This window comes from Macrotis lagotis, chromosome 3, assembly GCF_037893015.1.
Source record: "Macrotis lagotis isolate mMagLag1 chromosome 3, bilby.v1.9.chrom.fasta, whole genome shotgun sequence".
NCBI classification, from domain to species: Eukaryota; Metazoa; Chordata; class Mammalia; order Peramelemorphia; family Peramelidae; genus Macrotis; species Macrotis lagotis.
In genome coordinates this window covers 86,022,220-86,043,979 of record NC_133660.1, presented here as the reverse complement: position 1 = coordinate 86,043,979, position 21,760 = coordinate 86,022,220, and the positions used below count along the sequence as shown (strand labels likewise).

At 36.4% G+C, this 21,760-nt stretch overlaps 1 protein-coding gene and 1 long non-coding RNA gene across 3 annotated transcripts in view; one reads left to right on the top strand and one right to left on the bottom strand.

Moving 5' to 3' along the window:
• Positions 1-21,760, top strand: part of GALNT7 (polypeptide N-acetylgalactosaminyltransferase 7) — a 195,089-nt gene that overhangs the window by 83,257 nt on the left and 90,072 nt on the right. For both annotated transcript variants that reach the window (XM_074228963.1, XM_074228964.1), the window contains exon 2: positions 16,746-17,206. In XM_074228963.1, the coding sequence (XP_074085064.1) occupies positions 16,746-17,206 (461 nt within the window). The remainder of the gene's footprint in view (positions 1-16,745; positions 17,207-21,760) is intronic.
• LOC141517690 (uncharacterized) overlaps positions 1-21,760 on the bottom strand; it is a 33,961-nt gene that overhangs the window by 1,810 nt on the left and 10,391 nt on the right. The window contains exons 2-3 of the long non-coding RNA XR_012476947.1: positions 5,779-5,914; positions 3,521-3,618 (exon numbers count right to left, since the gene is read on the bottom strand). This is a non-coding gene — a long non-coding RNA (uncharacterized LOC141517690). The remainder of the gene's footprint in view (positions 1-3,520; positions 3,619-5,778; positions 5,915-21,760) is intronic.

Below are 21,760 nucleotides of genomic sequence, written 5' to 3'. Positions count from 1 at the left end.
TCATGCTATCTTGTTTTTTTTTTTTCCCTCTTGACTAAATCACTCTCTCTCCTTCATGGACCACCTTTCCTCTTGGCAACCTCTTTTGGAGAAGGGTTTTCCACAAGTTTCTTTCTTTTACCTCCACACACTCCCATATTAACCTAATTCACTCTTGTCTTTACTCCTTCTTTGTTCAGATGATTCTCAAGTCTATAATCTCCATCCTTGAACATTCTTTTAAACTTCAGACCCATCTATCAGACTGCCTAGAGAGCTTCTCTAACAGATAATTCATTGATAACTTTAAACTCATCATATATAAGATTGAATTAAATGTGAGCCCCAAAACCTTCTGATTCCACTGTTTGTGTTTTTTGGCAGTGCCATTCACTCATGTGTCTACTATGTTTAAAACCTTGGGATTGTATTTTTATTTTTCCCTCCAATCAGGTGTCAAATCTGTCTTTTTTCTTCCTACTGCCACAGCTCTGGTATAGTCTACTATACATCTTTTGCCTTTACTCTTCTCTTTTTTTCCCCCTTTTAAAGATTTTATTTATTCAGGGTTTTACCATCCCCCCCATCTTGCTTCCCTTCCCCCCACCCACAGAAGGCATTTTTCCTTTTACATTGTTTCCATGGTATACATTGATCCAAATTGAAAGTGATGAGAAATCATATCCTTAAGGAAGAAATATAAAGTATAAGAGATAGCAAGATCAGACAATAAGATATCAGGTTTTTTTCCCCTAAATTTAAGGTAATAGTCCTTGGTCTTTGTTCAAACTCCACAATTCTTTCTCTGGATACAGATGGTATTCTCCATCGCAGCTAGCCCCAAATTGTCTCTGATTGTTGCACTGATGGAATGAGCAAGTCCATCAAGGTTGATCATCACCCCCATGTTGCTATTAGGGTGTACAGTGTTTTTCTGGTTCTGCTCATCATGCTTAGTATCAGTTCATGCAGCACCCTCTAGGCTTCCCTGAATTCCCATCCCTCCTGGTTTCTAATAGAACAATAGTGTTCCATGACATACATATACCACAGTTTGTTAAGCCATTCTCCAATTGAAAGACATTTATTTGATTTCCAATTCTTTGCAACCACAAACAGGCTGCTATGAATAGTTTTGTACCCTTTTTCATCATCTCTTCAGGGTATAGACCCAGTGGCGGTATTGCTGGATCAAAGGGTATGCACATTTTTGTTGTACTTTGGGCATAATTCCAAATTGCTTTTCAGAAAGGTTGGATGAGTTCACAGCTCCACCAACAATGTATTAGTGTTCCAGATTTCCCACATCCCTTCCAACATTGATTATTGCCCTTTCTGGTCATATTGGCCAGTCTGAGAGGGGTGAGGTGGTACCTCAGAGATGCTTTAATTTGCATTTCTCAAATAATTAGTGATTTAGAGAATTTTTCATATGACTGTTGATCGCTTTGATTTCCTCATCTGTAAATTGCCTTTGCGTATCCTTTGACCATTTGTCAGTTGGGGAATGACTTTTTTAAAAATTTGACTCAGTTTTCTCTGTATATTTTAGAAATGAGTCCTTTTGTCAGAAATACTAGTTGTAAAGATTGTTTCCCAGTTTACTACATTTCTTTTGATCTTGGTTACAGTGTTTTTGTCTGTGCAAAAGCTTTTTAATGCAAAAGCTTTTTAATGTAATCAAAATTATCTAGTTTGTTTTTAGTGATGTTCTCCATCTCTTCCTTAGTCATAAACTGCTTCCCTTTTCATAGATCTGACAGGTAAACTTCTACTCGTTCTTCTAGTTTGCTTATAATATTGTTTTTTATGTCTAAATCCTATATCCATTTGGATCTTATCTTGGTAGAGGGTGTGAGGTGTTGGTCTAATCTAAGTTTCTTCCAAATTACCTTAAAATTTTCCCAGCAGAGTTTTTATCCCAAACTCTTTGGGTTTATTAAACAGCAGATTACTATAATCATTTCCTGCTATTGTACCTAATTCTATTCTACTGATCTACCACTCTATTTTTTAGCCAATACCAGACAGTTTTGATGGCTGATGCTTTATAATATAATTTTAGATCTGGTAGGGCTAAACCACCTTCTTTTGCACCTTTTTTTCATTGAATCCTTGGAAATTTCTTCATATGAATTTGCTTACAACTTTTTCTAACTCATTAAAGTAATTTTTTGGAATCTTGATTGCAGGGCACTAAACAGGTAGTTTAGTTTTGTTAGAATTGTCACTTTTATTACATTAGCTTGACCTATCCATGAGCAGTTGTTGTTTGCCCAGTTATTTAAATCTGATTTTATTTGTGTGAAAAGTGTTTTGTAATTGTTTTCAAAAAGTTTCTGAGTCTGCCTTGGCAAATAGACTCCCAGATATTTTATATTGTCTGTGGTTACTTTGAATGGGATTTCTCTCTCTTTTTTTTTTTTAGTTTTTTGCAAGGCAAATGGAGTTAAGTGGCTTGCCCAAGGCCACACAGCTAGGTAATTATTAAGTGTCTGAAACCAGATTTGAACCCAGGTACTCCTGACTCCAAGGCCGGTGCTCTATCCACTACGCCACCTAGCTGCCCCTGGGATTTCTCTTTCTAGCTCTTCCTGCTGTATCTTGCTAGTCATATATAGAAAAGTTGAGGATTTATGAGGGTTAATTTTATATCCTGCAACTTTGCTAAAGCTGCTAATTGTTTCCAGTAGTTTTTTAGATGATTTTGGGGGATTCTCTAGGTATACCATCATGTCATCTGTAAAGGGTGAGAGTTTTGTCTCTTCCTTCCCAATTCTAATTCCTTCAATTTCTTTTTCTTCTCTTATTGCTGAAGCTAACGTATATAATATAATACTGAATAGTAATAGTGATAATGGGCATCTTTGCTTCTCTCCTGATGTTATTGGGAATGCCTTTAGCCTATCCCCATTGCATATAATTATTGTTGATGGTTTCAGATAGATACTGCTTATTATTCTAAGGAACAGTCCCTTTATTCCTATACTCTACAGTGTTTTTAGTAGGAATGGGTGCTGTATTTTGTCAAAAGCTTTCTCAGCATCTATTGATATAATCATGATTTCTGATAGGTTTGTTATTGACATAATTAATTATGCTAACAGTTTTCCTAATATTGAATTAGCCCTGCATTCCTGGGATAAATCCTACATGATCATAATGTATTATCCTAGTGATAACTTATTGTAATCCTTTTGCTAAGATTTTATTTAAGATTTTTTAATTGGGGCGGCTAGATGGAGCAGTGGATAGAGTACCGGCCTTGGAGTCAGGAGTACCTGGGTTCAAATCTGGCCTCAGACACTTAATAATTATTTAGCTGTGTGTCCTTGGGCAAGCCACTTAACCCTATTGCCTTGTAAAAAAAAAAGATTTTTGAATCTATATTCATCAGGGAGATAGGTCTATAATTTTCTTTCTCTGTTTTAACTCTTCCTGGTTTAGGTATCAGTATTGTATTGCTGTCATACAAAGATTTTTCCAAAGTGGTAATATAGAATTGGAACCAATTATTCCTTAAATGTTTGATAGAATTTACTTGTGAATCCATCAGGCTCTGGATACTCTTCTCTTTCTAAAATCTCCTCATAGGCCTTCACATGGAAATTGTGGTTGTGGTTTAGTCATATCCAACCCCTGTTTAAAAAGCAAAGAAACACAAATTTCAGTGGTTCCCTACCTTGTTTTTACCAAGTAAAATTCAAATTCCCTTAATGGTATTCAAGATCCTTCACAAATATGGCACACTTCTTCCTTTACAGCTTTATGTTAAATTACTCTCTTTTTGGTATATATTCTCCAGGCAAGTTGGGCTCCTCCGTTACCCCATTCTTTTAAATATGTTCATCAATTTCCCACTTCTGGGCATTTGATGATGCTGTTCTCTTTGTTTATAATGTCTTTCTTAATCCTTTTTCCTGTTTCATTTCCACCTCTCCTTTAAAAGCCTAATCCCATATAACTATTTTCTATACAAAATCTAACTTTATATAATAACTTTTCTCCTCATCATGACATAGATCTTCATTATCAATTTCTCTGATGAATTTATCATGTGATATTGTATAGTATTTATATATCCATACATAAATATAATTATACATGCATACATTTCATATGCATACACATACATATATGCATATACACACACACACACACACACACACACAGATATTCAAAAGCCAACATGAGAACAGGGATCTTGCCTTATTCATCTTTGTATATCAAGCCACCCTACCACCCCCCACTATACTGTAAATTATTAATAACTACTTTTTTTTGACATCACCCTTAAGTAAGAATGGCTGACTGGTGAGCTGTTGTAGCCCTTCTCAAATGTTAGGGAATGTCCACACCCTTGAGAGACCTGCCAGAGCTTGGCAGGAGAAGCCCATGTTCCCTGACACAATCTGGGACTTGGGGTCATTTTAGAGGCTCCCATGACTCTTATAGATTCAGTGAATTCTGGGCTAAAAGGGTGAGCTTTGATAGAGGGAGTTGCCAGTAAACTAAATCACTAATCCAGAGATGTCTCTCTCTTGCAGCAATCAAGATTTCCTATGCTTCATCCAAGTCTCAAACTCTGTAGTCTTCATAGTTTCTGTTCCATTAAATTACACTAACTCCCTCATCATTGTTATTAAAACAGTTATTATTGAAAATCTATTTAATATTAACTTGAAGAGCTTAAAGAACATTGCTTCCTAAGAACTAAAATATCAGGGAAATTTCTTTTTATGTGTGACCTTATAAATGTCTTCTGTCCCTTTCCAAGTTGTCTTCACTGTCCTTCCTTCATCTTGCCCTCCTATGGATCCTCTAGCTTGATGAAAAGAGCAGCATTGCCACCTCTACTCTCATTCCCTGTTTCTTGTTGAATGAAAATAAAAATAGTCAGTTCTTTTCCACAGGCGATTTTTTTCAGCCTCTCTAGAAAGTGTTATTTTCTACCAGTCACCCTGTATGGTTCCTCAATCCCCTTCTGGGATCAAAGGACATTTCTTTTTAAAATTTCAAAGGAACATTATATACTATCTGTCAATAGACAGGTCCCTGCTCTGACCCTGCTTTGTAACTTTAATTCTTGACCATTCAAAGAATCATTTATACTTTTCTCACTGGTATAATTTTTATAAGGTTTTAGGTGAGATTTAGGAGTCATTCAATGGTAATTCAGAAGGATCACCAGATGGAAAGATAGATTGGGAATACCAATGAGGACCACTTTTTTATTATATGATATAACTATCATATCAGTGGATGAGCATTTATCTGTAAGAAGCATCCACCCAGCCTCCCCTTTGTCCCAAAGAGCGATCTTGTCTTCAAACTTAATTAACAGTTTGTAAATTATCTGCAAAAGGTTGCATGGCAACGCCAAGCTTTCCCAGGTTGTGACATGCCAAACCTATTGGGATGAACAGTAAGATACCCTCAAGTAGTAGTATGAATAGACAGAGAAGTGTTAACACTGAAGGCAAGACAGATAGATGACTTGTCCCAGATCTTACTCACAGCTAATAATATCCAAGACAGAATTTGAATTCTTATATTCCCAACTCCAAGTCCAGGACACTATCTACTGTACTACTTAGAGACCCCCAAAGCCTCCCCCCCTCTCATAATTCACTTTGCAGTGTCGTGTTGGCAGGTTTTTTTTTGCTTGTCTGTACAACCTAATCTATGATAATAACTATATTTTCATGAATCAGGTTATATTTTAAGAACCAAAACTATCTGGAAGCTTTTCTTCAAAAACCCAGTAAATGACTCATACAGAAGTATGCAGTAACCTACCTACAGCAGCCTTGTGATGCCCCCAGAAGCTCTGTCTTTAATTATCTGTATACGATCCTAAATAATCACACGATATTGAGGGGGGTGCCTTGTACTCCTCAAATACAGCCTTCCCCTTCAGGGCCTTCCTTGCTCACTAAAATAATGACATAAACTGAAATTAAACACCCTCAGGGATTATTTGACATATCTCTAGAAAAGGCTCCTAAAGACAAAATCGGGCTAATTTATTCAATGCCAGTTACTGGTTGTCAAAGGCACTTTATACTACCTAACTTAAGGCTGGATTCTCTTTCATATTAATAACAAGGAAGTGCAGATAGCATATTTGTGCAAATTGGAGGAAAGAGTCAGTGTTGACCTCCAGTTTTCTATCATAAAGCTGAAATCAGGAGCAAGTTTGAGGAGGAAGCAAAATAAAGTTGAACTTGCTCATTTTGAGAGTCCCATGGGACATCCAGGAATATGCCTGTTTCTGCTTCACTTCTCAGCATTATTGTTTAAGCCTCATTCAGCAAAGAAGGGCTATTTTCATCTCCCAAGTATGTTTTGTATTTCACCAAGTCTCCTTTCTCTTCACCCTTCCCCAGCTCATCAAATGGTTTCTTGGGTTAATAGCTCTGATCAGAGCAATTAAACAAATAATTAGATTTGAAAAGAAATATACACAAAAGCACAGTTAATTTGCTAATTGCCTGGATGGACAGTAACCTGTTTAGGGTCCCCAAATTAGATTTTTGGAATGAAGATTAGCAGTAGTATATTAACTTGGCCATGGGCAGAAAGCACTTCTTTTCTCTGAATTACCAGATTGCCTTTAGAAAGTTATTTTATACAAATCTTAAGAAAGGAAGAAATGAGAAAATGACTACTCATAATTTTAAATTTGTGGGAAAAATGGGGTGGTTAGGTGGCACAGTGGATAGAGTATCAGCCCTGAAGTCAGGATTACCTGAGTTCAAATTTGACCTCTGACACTTAATAATTACCTAGCTGTGTGGCCTTGGGCAAGCCACTTAACCCCATTGCCTGGAAAAAGCTAAGGAAAAAAAATTGTGGGGAAAAATAGGAACTGTTTTCCTCTCTGGACTGGATTCCTCTGTCCCCTGATTAGCTCTAGTTAATGGAATTTTAAATTGATGTATATTAAAGAAAGTTAACAACAGATGGCACACAAGCTAGGTATTTTCTGCTTCATTGTCATACCTCATTTGTTTTGTGCTTGACTGTACAATTTCCCGTGGTCTTAAAGAAATGTGTGACAGGAAACCCCCTGACTAGGACTGTAGGAAAGGTAAGGACACAGGCATTAACAAATAGACTTTCCATGCTAATATTAATCTGGAGAAGAATATTGTTTATGTTAAAAAAAAAAAACGTTTCCCCCCAAGTGCCATTTTATTCACTAATTGAAAATTGAAAGCCCATTTTAACTAGATGACTTGATAGGTAGATATATCTTAAAAACAAAAGTGATTTTAAATAAGTTCATTTTAGGGTGATTATAATCAACTTAAACTTAGGCTGTTTTGGAGGAACTGAGGATTTAATGGTACCTTGTCTCACAGAGAAATGTCCATTATTATGTCATTTCCAGATCCAGGCTTAATCAGAGGATTAATGATCTTGACAACTTCAGAAGATACACATTAAAAAGTCAAACACTACTTTTAAAAAACCCAAAATCTTCATAATGAAATTGAATGTTGCTTCGTTAGCTCTTTTCTTTGTTATACTCTTACAGACAGTTCTAAATGTTTTTCTTCATTTTTATTTGGAAAAGCAGAGTTAATATTTCTGAAGTCCAGCCTGATCTGTCCTAACCCTTAAATTTCAGATCATCTTTTTTAAATCCTTTTTTGTGGTGGTGGTAAAAATAAGGAATTCATATATATAAATAGTAATCAAAAAGAATTTATTAAGCACCCAGCATCATGTGACAAAGACTTCACCAAGAGCTGAGGAATACAAAGTCAAAATGAAACTGTCCCTACCCTCAAGGAGCTTACATTCTTTCAGGGAAAACAACGTAGATGTTGACATGAAGTCAAAAGGATAGAGACTAGATTTGTGATTTCATTGATACAGAGGATTCCCAGATGAGAAAACTCCCAAGGTGGGCACTTTCTCTGCCATTTATAGAATTGCCCATAGCATGAAAAAGGTAAGGGGCTTGCCCAAAGTTATCTAGTATCTGTCAGATGTAGGGAAAAAAATTCACAAAGTAAATCCAAGGAAGTAGGAGGAAAGTGGGGGAAACAGGAAAGACCTCACACAAGAGGTAGTCCTTGAAATGGGGTTTTAAGGAAACAAACCATATTAAGAGGCAAACATAAGATAGGGATACATTCCAGGTGTTGGAGATAGTCTGTCCAAAACTATCAACATTGAACGGACTCTGGGAGCAAGCTAGTTGAATTGAACTATAGAATAAGAGAACTGGGGGAATAATGGAGTGATATGTTTGGAAAGAAAGGCAGGAACTGTTTTGTTAAGGGTTTTAGATGCTAAAGGAAGGAGCTTATATTTGGATCTAATAAAGCAATAGGGAAATTACTGGATAAGGGAATGACATGGTCAGATCTGCCCTTTAGATCTATGTCTTTGGTAGCTGGCTATGTATATGTGTATGTCTATCTGTCTGTCTGTCTAGCTATCTGTATTATGTATGTAGGTATTTGGAGATAAGTCGATATCTATAAAAAACTGTTCTATACATACTTTGAATCATGAAAATTCAGTTTGCTTTCCAAAACACTAAAATTAATAGTATGAGGGAAAAGGAAGTGAGGAGGATTTCACAAAGATGAATACATATATATGTGAACAAATACATGAGCCCACATACATACATACATATGTGTAGTTTATATAAACAGTATTCCTAATGCAGAAAAGTATATATTTACATACATATATACATATCCACACACATATACACATACAAATTAAAAATCAGGCTGCTAATGAATTTGTAATTGATTTGTAATTGACTATGGAAATTAAATTTTGGTTAATTAAAAATTTGGGAGTATTTTAAAGGTAGACACCTTCCAAAGAATATGGTATGTGAAGTATTTGAATATGAACAAATCTGCCAAGAAAATAAGACAGAGGTATTTTCTTGGCAGATTTGTTCATGTTCAGAGAGGCATTGCTCTAAGAGGTCAATGTTTATCAGACATTAGAAGGAACCATCCTGAATGAATTAATTAAAACAGTTGATGGAAGACAGTAACAGACACTCCCTTTCTGAAACAATTCAGACCTTCTTGAAATGGATGTGGGAAAGAGAAAGTCACTGAAGTTTTGAGCTCAAGCCTTGGCCTAGATAGAGGAAATGAATAAAAAAAAACATTAAGTTTTTACTCTGGAAAGCAAGACTATAGACTAGGGATACAAAAAAGATAACAGTCCTTTCCCAGTTATGGGAGCAGAACCAGAAGAACAATTTAGATAATAACAGTAATCTTGTAAAATTAACCTTAAAAGACTTAGGAGCTGTGATCAGTACACTAGTCAGTTATAATTCCAGAGGACCCAAATATGCTACTCAGCTTCTGAAATAGAGATGATGAGCTCAGTACAAATGGACATTTATTTGTATATACATACATAGGCATATATATACATATTGCATATAAACATGCATACACATATTGACCATATTCAAAATATGTGTATGTATGTATGTACGTGCAGATATTTTAAACATGCCCATTGTGGGGATTCATTATGTGTGAATATTTGCCTATCTAATTATATAGATAGATAGATAGATAGATAGATTAATATATATGTGCATATATATTTCTGACAAGAGTTTTGTTTTTCTTGCTTTATCAATAGGAAGAAGTAATGATAGGAGGAAAATGTAGTCCCAAAAAGAAATTTTTTTTTAAAAAAGAATATAAGCTTCTTGAGGATAGTGGGATTATCTTGTTTTTTTATATTCATATCTGTAGCTTTTAGTCCAGCATCTGATGCAAAGTGAATTATTAATAAAGGCTTTTTTTTCACATTCACTCATCTTAAATTTATGAAGTTAAATTCTAAACCAAGAACAATGTTTTTCGTCTATTGGTATTAAATTTTATCTTATTAGATCTGCTTTTTATTCCTGCTTTTATAAATACTACTGAAAAGAAGATGAGTTGAATCTGTACTAGATGAAACAAGCTGATAGTTAATATTTGGTGACTAAAATGTTCACAAATCACCTTTTTTAAATAATACTTTAATTCTATAGGAGATCCATAATCTCACTAATGTGAATATTCTCTCCAGTGATGCATGCTGAATCCTTGTCAGCATACCCACATAATTACAGATGTGGGTGTTATATGACCATTGAGGGTTTAATGAGTTCAAAATTCCATGAAAGTGTTGTTATGGGTACTTCTAATCTAATCTAATGATGCAGCTTAGTTTCTTATTACAAATTTTCAATGTGAAGGCAAGCTATAAGTAATTAAAATAATTATCTTTTTTTTCTTTAAGCATGTATACTCATAGGTACATTTTCTTCATCTGTTTAATTAATTTGAAACTCAAGATGAAAGCTTGATTTTATTAGTCTTTTAGTTACCCATTATAATAACAACGGATTGACCTAAAATCACTTCCTTTTGGCACCATATAAATTCTTTGCTGTATAGTTATCCCTTCCATATAATGACTTTTCCACTGTCGCAGTTTCATTATATCACAGGTTGTCAGAAGAAATCAAATGGGAATTTTTAGGGAGTTTTATGGAAGCTGCAGATAATCCTTAAAGGTCAGCATATGATATAGAAAAAGTTTTGAAACTCAGAAATGCAAAAATAAGTATAGTATTATATCAACCCAAATTTTACACCCCATATTAAGCATCCTCATAAAAGAAAAAGAAAAATTCCAACTTCTCCGGCTCAAAAAATTTTATTATTATTATTTTTTTTTGCAAGGCAGTGGGGTTAAGTAGCTTGCCCAAGGCCACACAGCTAGGTAATTATTAAGTGTCTGAGGCTGGATTTGAACTCAGTTACTCTTGACTCCAGGGCCAGTGCTCTAGCTGCCTCTCAGACCAAAAAATTTTACCTAGATCAAGGGGATACTGCCCCCCCCCCATATGGAAGAGATAATTGTAATCCATTTAGTTTATTCTTTCCTAATTCTTATTTTGTTTAAACAAACTAGGTGTTACAGTATAAAGTACTGGGTCTGGAGTCAAGAAGACCTTAGTTCAAATTCAGCTGCTTTAAGAAAACCAGAGGCAATTTTTGCACTTCCTAGTTTGCAAACACAGATTCCAGATTTTGCCTGTTTAGTGTATCTTGATGTGAATTTTGTTGTCTTATGTAATTACAGATTCTAAGGTTGCCATCTCAAGGAGTCCTGACTTGTAGCTTAGATAAATATTTCATATGTTATGACTATGTAGTTACTCTTCCCATTAGGAACATGACCTTTGGTCTGAGCTGCCCTAAGATCAGGGGCCTGGTTTATCTTTCAAGTTTGTCCCCTTTCTCTTGACTCTAGCCCCTCCGCCCCCCCAAAAAGAAGAAAACTAGTGGGACGTAGAACTCAGTTGACTAGTACCAGTTGTATGACTTTTAAAAATGGTGCCCCAGTTAAAATGGACTTTTGGGACTGTCCAGTCTAGCCCTATGATTCTTACAGTTTTATAGTGATTTACTATTGCTTAGAATAAAATATAAACACCTTTGTTAGAATTTAAAGTTCTAGATAATCTAGCCCTACCCTTAATCCATTACACCCTTAAAAATGAAGATGGGGAGACCTCATTCCGTGTAGACCTTGCTTTGTTTCTTTTGCCTGCTCTTTCCTGTTCCATTCATCACATCCTGAGCACCAACTCTTTTAATGTAAAAGCTCCCTGCTCAGCAGAAGTAGCTGGAGAGAAGATACAGACAACAGCTGTATTGAAAAGATCATTTGGGATTTCCATTTTTGAACCAGGGAGCCAGGTTTGATTGGTTCATCTTTAACATTCCCTGGTCATGTGAAATCTTGTAAATAGAATATATTTTATTCTGTAGTGGCCATTTGTGAAAGGTTGAATATCCAAAAGTAATTCCTGAAGGGAACTAGGGCTTTACATAAGCCTTCCATTAAGTTCATTGTACACATTTTGCTTAGTGTTGCAGTTTGCTTACTGCCCTAAATCTGATTAAGCCAGTGATGCTTACACAATCTCTAAGGGCCATTTTTCTAAATCCCTTTGAGGTCATATCACTCCTTTAAAAGTCTGACCATCTTGGGCAAGTATTGTAAACAATTTAGTTTTATTTTAGCTTTGGAAGAGGATGAGGCCATACTGAGTAGCCTGACCTAACCACCATCTGCTTAGAAGTGATATTACTTTCCAGTATATTTCCATTCCATGAAAAGGCTGACCTTGGAAGATCATCCAGTGTTTCTCTTTTCTGTCCCTAGTCTGTTGGGATTTATTGAGTTTGGCTGCAGAATCAGAGCTGGAGTTTAATCTAAATTGTATTTTTTTTATTATTATTATTATTATTATTATTATTTTACTTTTATTTAATTATTATTTGACTCTTAATTAACCATTCAGTGATGGAAAAGAGGAGGTGCATATGATTATGGTTATGCATATGGTTATCGTTTGTCATAGTCATTTTATGAATTACTTAATGTCAAAGTTTAATGTGGTGATTTTAAATTAATTTTGATCAAGTTGTTATTTTTTATAATTGTAAAATGTGATTTTTTTTTCCTGTGTGGTACTTTTCTCCAAGGAAGGAGATTGCAGATCACTATTCTTTGTCTGTGTCCTCTTCTTGGCATTGATAGAAATGATAGAGAAAAGCTTGTAGGAATAGGAGCCATTGGTTATCAATCATTTTTCCAGCCCATGCAGCCCTGTTTCTTCTTATATTCATATTTATTTTTTTCAATGGCAATCTTTTTGTTGTTGTCAGTTGTTTCAGTCATAACCAATTCTTCATGACCCTGGTTGGGATTTTTTTTGACAAAGATACAGGAATGGTTTACCATTTCCTTCTCCAGCTTCTTTTATAGAAAAGTGTCTAAGATCAGATTTGAACTCAGGAAGTCTTCCTATCTCTGTCCACTCAATACCTAACTCTAGCCCTGGGATGGTTTTACTTATCCACTATATTCTGAAATAATTATTTTCTTGTAATGCACTGCAGCTTCCTTGTAAGCACTATGTGCTTCTCCATTGCCCTTTGGGTGAGATTCAGTTCATCAATCAAAGATTTATTAAATCCCTATAGTGTGTGAAGCAGTATTTTATCATCAATAGAGAATCAGCCCAGAAACCAGAAAGATCTGTCCTGCCTCTGACAAATAATGACCACATCATCATTGGCGAATCATTTAAAAGTACTTGATGCCATTCTGTAAATGAGACTATATATTTCAGCAAAGCTAGCTCCCTGTAGAAGTGGAGGTATTTTTCTAAGTGGCAGACCCTATATCCAAGAAATCACCAATCCATTTCCTGTCCCTACTATATGCTAAGTGTGGAAGATACAAAAACAAAAATGAAATAATCCCTCTCTTTAAGGAGTTTATGTTCTATGGGGAGAGATGACATACATACATACATAAATAGATACAATGTCAATATATGGTTATTGTTTTTGAGGGAGAGGGAAAGGGAGCATTAACAGCTGGCTGGGATTAGGAACCCAAATTTCAGTCTTTCTGAGGCTATAGAATTCTATGACTCATAAAGTCCTACAGAAAAATATTTCTGCTAAAAAGATTCTCACAGGCAGAAACTTTGAGGTCATTGAAGAGAACTTGGTACAATTTCCCAAAACCAATATCCCCGGCTCCCTGATTTTTTGGTTTCCTTTATCATTTCAGGGCCCAGCAACCGATTATGATAGGCAGTTGAGTGGGGAACCCAAAGTGACTTATCTCTCAGCCTCCTCAAACATTTATAAAGTAATAACTTTCATTATGTAGTTATATAATAATGACAATCCTAGCTAACATTTATACAGTGCCTACTTTGTATTAAGTACTTCATAAATATTATCTCATTAGATCCTTACAAAAACCCTATTATTGTCACCATTTTACAGGGATTTTACATGATTTACAAGATCACTCAGCTAGTAATCTGAGGTCACATTTGAACTCAAGTTTTCCTGCCTCATGACCAAATCGTCAAATGTCTCATAACATTTGAGAAGTTATATCATGGGACTAGATATCTGGCCTCAGAGCCAGGAAGACTTGAGTGATGCAATGGTTAGAACCTTGGCTTTAGTATCATGAAGACCTGAATCCAGATCCTTCTCAGGCCCTGTTTCAGCTCTAAATCCATAATCCTGTAATCCTTAAAGTTTTGTGTTGGACACATGGCTTTGGGCAACTCATCCAGCTTCTTGGCAACCCAGACAGTTCTCCAAGGTCCCCCAATAGGGAATTCTCTTGTGAACACACTCTAATTGTGTATTCTCAGAGCCAGCCTCCTATTCTAGACTCAGTGTGCAGTAGCAAAGTCAAACTTATGTAAAAGCGAAGCTACTTATCTATGCATAAGGAACCCTGCAGGCTGCATATTGACTTAGTTTTAAAATTTGATGTTAACTAATTATTGCATTTTTCTTTATTTTGTTAAATATTTCCCAGTTACATTTTAATCTGGTTAGGGCTACCTTGGGGATTGTTGTTTGAGGGCATCCTACAGGCAAGCCAGCCTGGTGTAGAGTATAAGAGGTTACTTATTTTAGGTTCCCAGGTATCTTTGATATTTTCAGAATACTCTCATAGTGTTTACTCTGACTTGTGATATGAATTGTAGAACTCCCTTGTTCTCTCTGCTTCCTATTTTTTTTAAAAGCACGCATCAGAAGTCAGGGATTGAAGATTTACTTCACATACTTTTTTTAAGTTATAAAACTATGAACTTTGAATCAACTCAAGATTCTGCTATTATCATTTTCTCTTCTTATTGCTCCAAGGCATTTGAGTGTGGAGACTTGAGTTCAAGAACAATTATATTCATCTATTCATATTTTTGACAGGCAGTGAGTACATATTCATATTTTTGATAGGCAGTGAGTAATATAATGAATAGATTTGGCTTGAGAGTCAGGAAGACCAGGGTTCAGGTTCTGTCATTGACTGGCTACATGACCTTAGGCAAGTCACTTAAAAGCGCTTCAGGGAACTCTCTGTAAGACTAAATTGTAGAGCATGCTCTTCTTGGACTAGGTAAAGGGAATTTCCTAGGTAGGAGTGCCTTACACTCTCATCTAAAAGCAATTATTTTCTTGGGATTCTGAGATCAAACTACATAATGACTGTAGGATCTTTTTTTTTTAGTTTTTTTTTTTTTTGCAAGGCAAATGGGGTTAAGTGGCTTGCCCAAGGCCACACAGCTAGGTAATTATTAAGTGTCTGAGCCCAGATTTGAACCCAGGTACTCCTGACTCCAAGGCCAGTGCTTTATCCACTATGCCACCTAGTTGCCCTTCCTGACTGTAGGATCTTGAGCAAATCACTTAGTCACCTTGATTGAAACTCAATTTCCTCATCTGTAAATTGGAAATTAATTATACAGTTTCCCATTTACCCCAGAGGGTTGCTGTGAGGAAAGGGTTCCATTATCCTTAAAAGAGCTATATAAATGTGAGATGTATGATCCTTCCAGCCCCTCAAACAGGCCTGAAGTCTGCTCCCATATGCAGATTATATAGTGTTCTGGAAATTACTTTTTTTTTTTTTTGAGTAAGCTACAAGATAACTCCAAATCAAAACTTTCACATTTACTATTGTACCTTCTTAAGTGCCATTTCCTGCTTTGTTTTGAAGATAAAATTTTAGCTCCCATTGTCTGACAGCAGAAAATCTCAGAAGTGGAAGAAAATTTATGGGGATTGGGTGGGAGTAGGTTCTAGGTAGAGAGAGAAGAGTGTGTTTGAATACAGTATGTCAAAAAGATCATCTCTTAATGCAAAGGAAAATCCTGGACCAGTTTTGCTCCTTCTCTTTTTTAGGGAGGGCCATTACCATCCCCAAGACATTGCCCTTTAGATCAGTGTGGCCTGTTACACATTTGGAAGTCCTTCTCCAGTTATTCTCTTTTTCATGTTAGCTTGAAATAGTTCTGGGGTCCCAGTGGAACAGAGTTCCTGCATATTGCTCTACCATATGGTCAGAGCTTTGCTTTAGTTCACTAAGAGGCAGGCAGAGAAAGAATAAGGTCACTGATTAAACAGCATCTTGTTCTTCAGAAGATTCCAAAGGGTCTTCCCTGGTCATGGAGTCATACCATAAAAGGGGCAGGATACCACTGTACTAACCATCTGAAACCACCGTTGCCTCTTGAAAAGCATCAACATTGGGTCCCCTCAATCCTGATGTATAAGCCAGCCTCCTAAATTGAGCTGGTTAGAGTCATTAGGACATCTTTTGTCAAGTAGGAAAATACTGACTCAGGTCCTTTGAATACAAACCCCTAGCTGGGTCCCCTGTCATCTCAGGCATGGAGCCAGCCAGCCTAGTGATAAACGATACCTAATACAGTTGCCACCAGGCTGCTTTATCATGGTGGAGAAGTTTTATTTATCATACACCGGACTGTTGGAGAAACCACATCCTGTATAAAACAACCTGTTTTTTAAATTTTCATTTTCATAGACCCTGGTACTCTCACTGTTTAGGGTCTTAATCATTTGTTTCCCTCAGAAACCTGAGACAAAAAACTGAGTTCATAAGCATAGTGGTATAAGAAGATGCTCTGTAATGAATGGAGAGGAATTTTTATAGGAAATAGTGTCTTCATGTATATTTCCCAGCTTAAAAGACGCTCTCCAATGGAGAGGTGCTGATAAATAAATGTTTTGGGTTCACACTTTAAACAGTTTTATCAATGCATCAGAGGTTTGCTGAAAAAATGAAAAGTAGTTTCAGAAATTTTGCCCTGTTGTACTCATTGTACATTTTTTCCTTTTGTATAGGAAGGCAGAGACGCCAATGCTCCTATCCTTAACAGAGGAAGTAATGGATTAGCTGCGGGGGGTGACAGATTCAAACCTGTGGTACCTTGGCCCCATGTGGAAGGGGTGGAAGTGGACTTGGAATCTATTAGAAGAAAAAACAAAGCCAAAAATGAACAAGAGCATCAAGCTGGGGGTGTCAACCATCAAAACGCCCTCCAGAGACAATATCTCACTTTTAAGCCTCAGACACTTATCTACAATGATCCTGTGCTCCGCCCAGGAATCATTGGTAATTTTGAACCCAAAGAACCTGAGCCTCATGGTGTTCTTGGTGGCCCTGGAGAGGAAGCAAAGCCATATGTCTTGGGACCAGATTACAAAGAGGCCATCCATGCCAGCATTAAAGAGTTTGGATTTAACATGGTGGCAAGTGATATGATCTCACTAGACCGCAGCATCAATGACTTGCGACAAGAAGAGTAAGTAGTTATCCCCCTTTACTATTCTAATTTGGGGGTGGTTTGATTTGGGGTTTTGCAAAGACATAGATCTTTTTTTAAAGAGAAGGAATTTAAAAAAAATTTTTCAAAGGGATTAATTGGACCTCTGGTGGTTCAAAATGGTAGCTCACTGGAGGTGGGGATAGGCAAGTGGGAATATGCTTTATAATCTTTTAGATTCCCAATTGAGGGTTCAGGTTAGATTTCTAGAGTCATATATATTCCTCCTAACTATTTAAAGACACAATGATATGCTTTAATTCTCTAGTCCTATTTTTCCTGATCTTTTCAAGGGTGTTTTCTTTTATCTTCTTGTGGCACAGTGAATAGAGCAGTGGCCCTGGAGTCAGGAGTACCTGAGTTCAAATCCAGCCTCAGTCACTTAATAATTACCTAGCTGTGTGGCCTTGGGCAAGCCACTTAACCCAATTGGCTTTGCAAAAACCTAAAAAAAAAACCCCAAACCCCCAAAACCTGATCTAGTCTGTTTATCTGTGTTCTTCCCCACTTTCTCCAGTTTCATTTATTGGTTCCACTAGAACTCCATTCATGTAAGACAACTGGATAAAGCCTTATTCTTGTTCTGTGGCTTAGTAAAAAGAGTGATATGCTTCAGTTCCAAAGACTTGTTTGGTTCAGAAATCCCAACTTCCCCTTCATCCACCCATTAATGATGTGAACTTGGGCAAGTTCACCTTTTTTAAGCCTCAATTTTCCTTTCTGTAAAATGAACATAATTATATTTGCATTTTCTAGATCCTGTCAGTTGTGGAGATTTAAAGGCATTGATGCCTGTGAAAGTATTTTATAGCAGCAGAGGACTGTGTCTACATTAGCCCAATCCTCTGCTCTCCTCCTCTTAGTCCTGCTGGGAGAAATCACAAGGTGTCAGCCTTATCCCTTAAAGTAGAATTTACAGTATCACAGAATTTCAAAGTATATAACATATGGTACTAATGAATTGATCTAAGGTTACATCCTGCCTCTGACCCTTTCTAGCTGTGTAATCATCTTGCCCATTCATCCTCTCTCTAAATTTCAAAGCCCCTCCATTTTACAGATCTTTTTCTGTAAAATGAAGGGATTTGGATGAGGTGGCATCTGAGGTTGTTCCAAACTCTAAATCTAGGTTCCTTTGATCTTCCATAATTTCCTCCTTTTAAAAATCAGACAAGAAAAATGTTGATTACTTTCACATTGGATATCATCATTTAGTTTGTTCTCCATCATTTAAGAGGGAATCAGGTCCACTGTTCCCTAATAAGTAAAGGAAATGTTCAGATTTGTATGCCTCCTGTTAAAACATCTTGATATATGAAAACTTGTTATATCAGTACTTTAACTACATTTTGTAATTTAACTATAGTTTGTAACACTTAACAGCCTTTTTTGGAATCTGGATTCTTACCAGAGTTTTCTTTCTTTGGGAAGAAACTCTTAGAGAAAGGGCAGACTCTTTTCCCCTTTTAACACTGTTTATTAAGAGTGGTTTTAAAATCATTCTAGTGGGGGCAGCTAGGTGGCACAGTGGATAGAGCACCAGCCCTGGAGTTAGGAAGACCAGAGTTCAGACACTTAATAATTGCCTAGCTGTGTAACCTTGGGCAAGTCACTTAACCTTATTGCCTTAAATAAATAAAAAATTTTTAGAAGTTTAAAAAATAGTTCTAGTGGCCTATTTACATTGTTCATGAGTCATAATGAGAAAGATCATGAGAGGGTGCTTTTAAAAAGAAACATACAGAAAGAAGCATGTCTTCCTGAACTTGTGCAATCTTCCCATTCAACTTGGTGAATGCCTATCTTCCTCCCAAACAATCCCTAAGGACAGAAGATTAGGCTTCCATGGAATGTCCAAGGATGCCATCCATCTGTGGCCACAGGACTGACCAGCCCTATCTTGGTGCTTGTTTAGCTAGAGAAGGTGAACCTTTTTCACCTTTTTATCTGATTCTCATGGGGGGAATCAGCCAACCACAGGATTTCAAGGCCCAGTTTTGGGTTGCTTTCTCAGCTGTGGCTTCTGACCCTACGGCCAGCTTGTTTGTTACTGTGGCTGTGCTCCTGTCTTTTCAGATGAATGTTTTTAATACTCCAAACCCGTACAGAATGGCCCAGCTGTTCATTTGACTCATGCTTATGTATGTGGTTGTTGTGGATCACACTCTCTGAGTAATTTACAGGCTGCTGATTGCTTTGCTAAGAGGGTTGAATGGCTGTTTTTGGAGGAAGTTGTGTCCAGGTTTTTTTTTTTTTTTTAGTAAGTTAAGCCAAAAAAATGACTTCACCTACCCTACAAAAATTCATGCATATTCTCAAATTATTAGAAGTGTAGGGTTTTTTGTTCCCCACTAACTTAATGTGAATGGTATGCTTTAGAAATACAGACTTCAGAGGCAGCTAGGTGGCACAGTGAATAGAGCACTGGCACTGGAGTCAGGAAGACCTGAGTTTAAATTCAACCTCAGACACTTAATAACTACCTAGCTATGTTGGGCAAGTCACTTAACCATTGCCTTACCCCCCCCCCAAAAAAAAAAACCCAAAAAGAAATACAGACTTTCTGTGCATGTTTCTCCCTCCAAAAAAAAATCACAAAATCAAAAGGTATATAATCTAAAGCCTTTGTTTTGAAATTTTAAAAGAATGAAATAATCATGACTTCCTTATTGAATTAAATGCTTAACTTTTTCTCCTGCCTCAGTTGTATCTATAAAACAAGACAGTAGTCATAGAATATCATTGGGTTCATAGGTTTGGAGATAGAAGGGACCTTTGAGGATTTGAGAGAACTTTGAAAAAGGCCAAGTAGTATATAACTTATAACTCATAGATTTTAAAGCAAGAAAACACTTTTAGAAGCCATCTTTTCTGGACTCTTCATTTTGGAGATGAAGAAACTGAGCCGTGGGCAAGTTATGTGACTTACCTAAGGTCACATAGCTAATAAGGATTTGTCCTAGCCACTAAAAACCATGCTCCAAAGAATAATACTCATAATACTAAAACTTACATAGTACTTTAAAGTTTGCAAAGCTTATTACAGGTGACTCATTTTTATCTTCACAACAACCCAGAAAAGTTTTAAACCAGTTTTACAGATGAGGAAAATGAGGCAGACAGGTCAAATGATTTGTCCTGAGTCATATAGCTAATAAGTATCTGAGGTCAAATTTGAATCCAGATTTTAAAAAATCCTAATACTCTATCCAATATATGCCTTATATTTATGATAGTTTAGTTCTGATTGTCAATGGGATGTTAAAGTTTTTGAGAAATGCTTATCTTCTAATACAAGTGATGTTTAGTTCTTCTTGATTCCACAATAAATACTGATTCTTTTCATTTTAGTTTGTTGTCTTAAACTGAATTGTTAAGACTTCCTCTTCCACCCATTCCTGTTTTAACAGATAAATTCTTCATCTTATACCAAGATAATTGAAATTCAGTTAATCCGGTTGGTAAGACTGTTGTGATTCTTTCTTCAATTAAAATGGGTTTAAGGTCAAATTCTAACTACTGTTCATGAATCAAGACTGTAGATTTCAGTCAGAGCAAGCTGACATTTTGGGAGAGGAGGGGAATTCTGAGAAGGGAGCTAAATAAAGTTATTTGAAAATATTTAACAAGAACACCAAATACTTGAATGAATCTTGAATAAGATAACATTTGTAAACATTTAAAAGTGTTTCTGCTACCTAATAAGGTGCTTAATAAATCTCACTCCCTTCCTTCCTGCGAGGTTGTTCCATATTTCAGTATTTTGATTGTTAGATTATATATTGACCACATATCCCCTATTTGAATATCATCCCTTCCTTCCCCAGCACTTCTGCAATATGCTCTAGGCCTTTTACACAAAAATTTGTCACCCCGATTCCAATTCTCAAGAAGCACTTAAAAAATTAGTTTCATCTGACTTGTGGTAGGCATGCTGTTGGTGTTCTTTCCCCCAAAATACCACTTTCTAGTCTACCTTAGCCTGAAATTTATTGCTACAAACACAACTGAAGTGGTTTGTACAGGGAATTTCCAGACTCATTTAAAATGAAGTAAATTCTCATACCCAGAATTTCCCCTTCTTTTCCTGCTCATTCACAGTGAAACCTACACTGGGTTTGAAAGCAGAATTCAAAATCTCAGTTCAGCCACATAAAAGCTTTATGACCCAGGCAAGTCACTTAGCCTGGTCCAGTCTCAGTTTCCTCATCTGTAAAATGAAGGGGCTATACTTGATGAGCTCTTAAGGCTCCTTCTGGCTCCAAATTCACTTCCCCCATTTATCCTGGAGGGAGCAGACCTGGTTTCTAAAAGAAGAGAGTTAACCAGCTACTGAACCCCTCTCTTCTATACTTACACGAGTATTCAGGTTTATATGAGATTATATATTATAATCTCATACTGCTACCTTTGTTGTAGTTTATTGAGTCAGACTCTGAAAATCAGACCCCATTTGGAGTTTTCTTGGCAAAGATACTGGAGTGGTTTGCCATGGTCTTCTTCAGGTCATTTTAGAGATGAAGAAATTGAGAC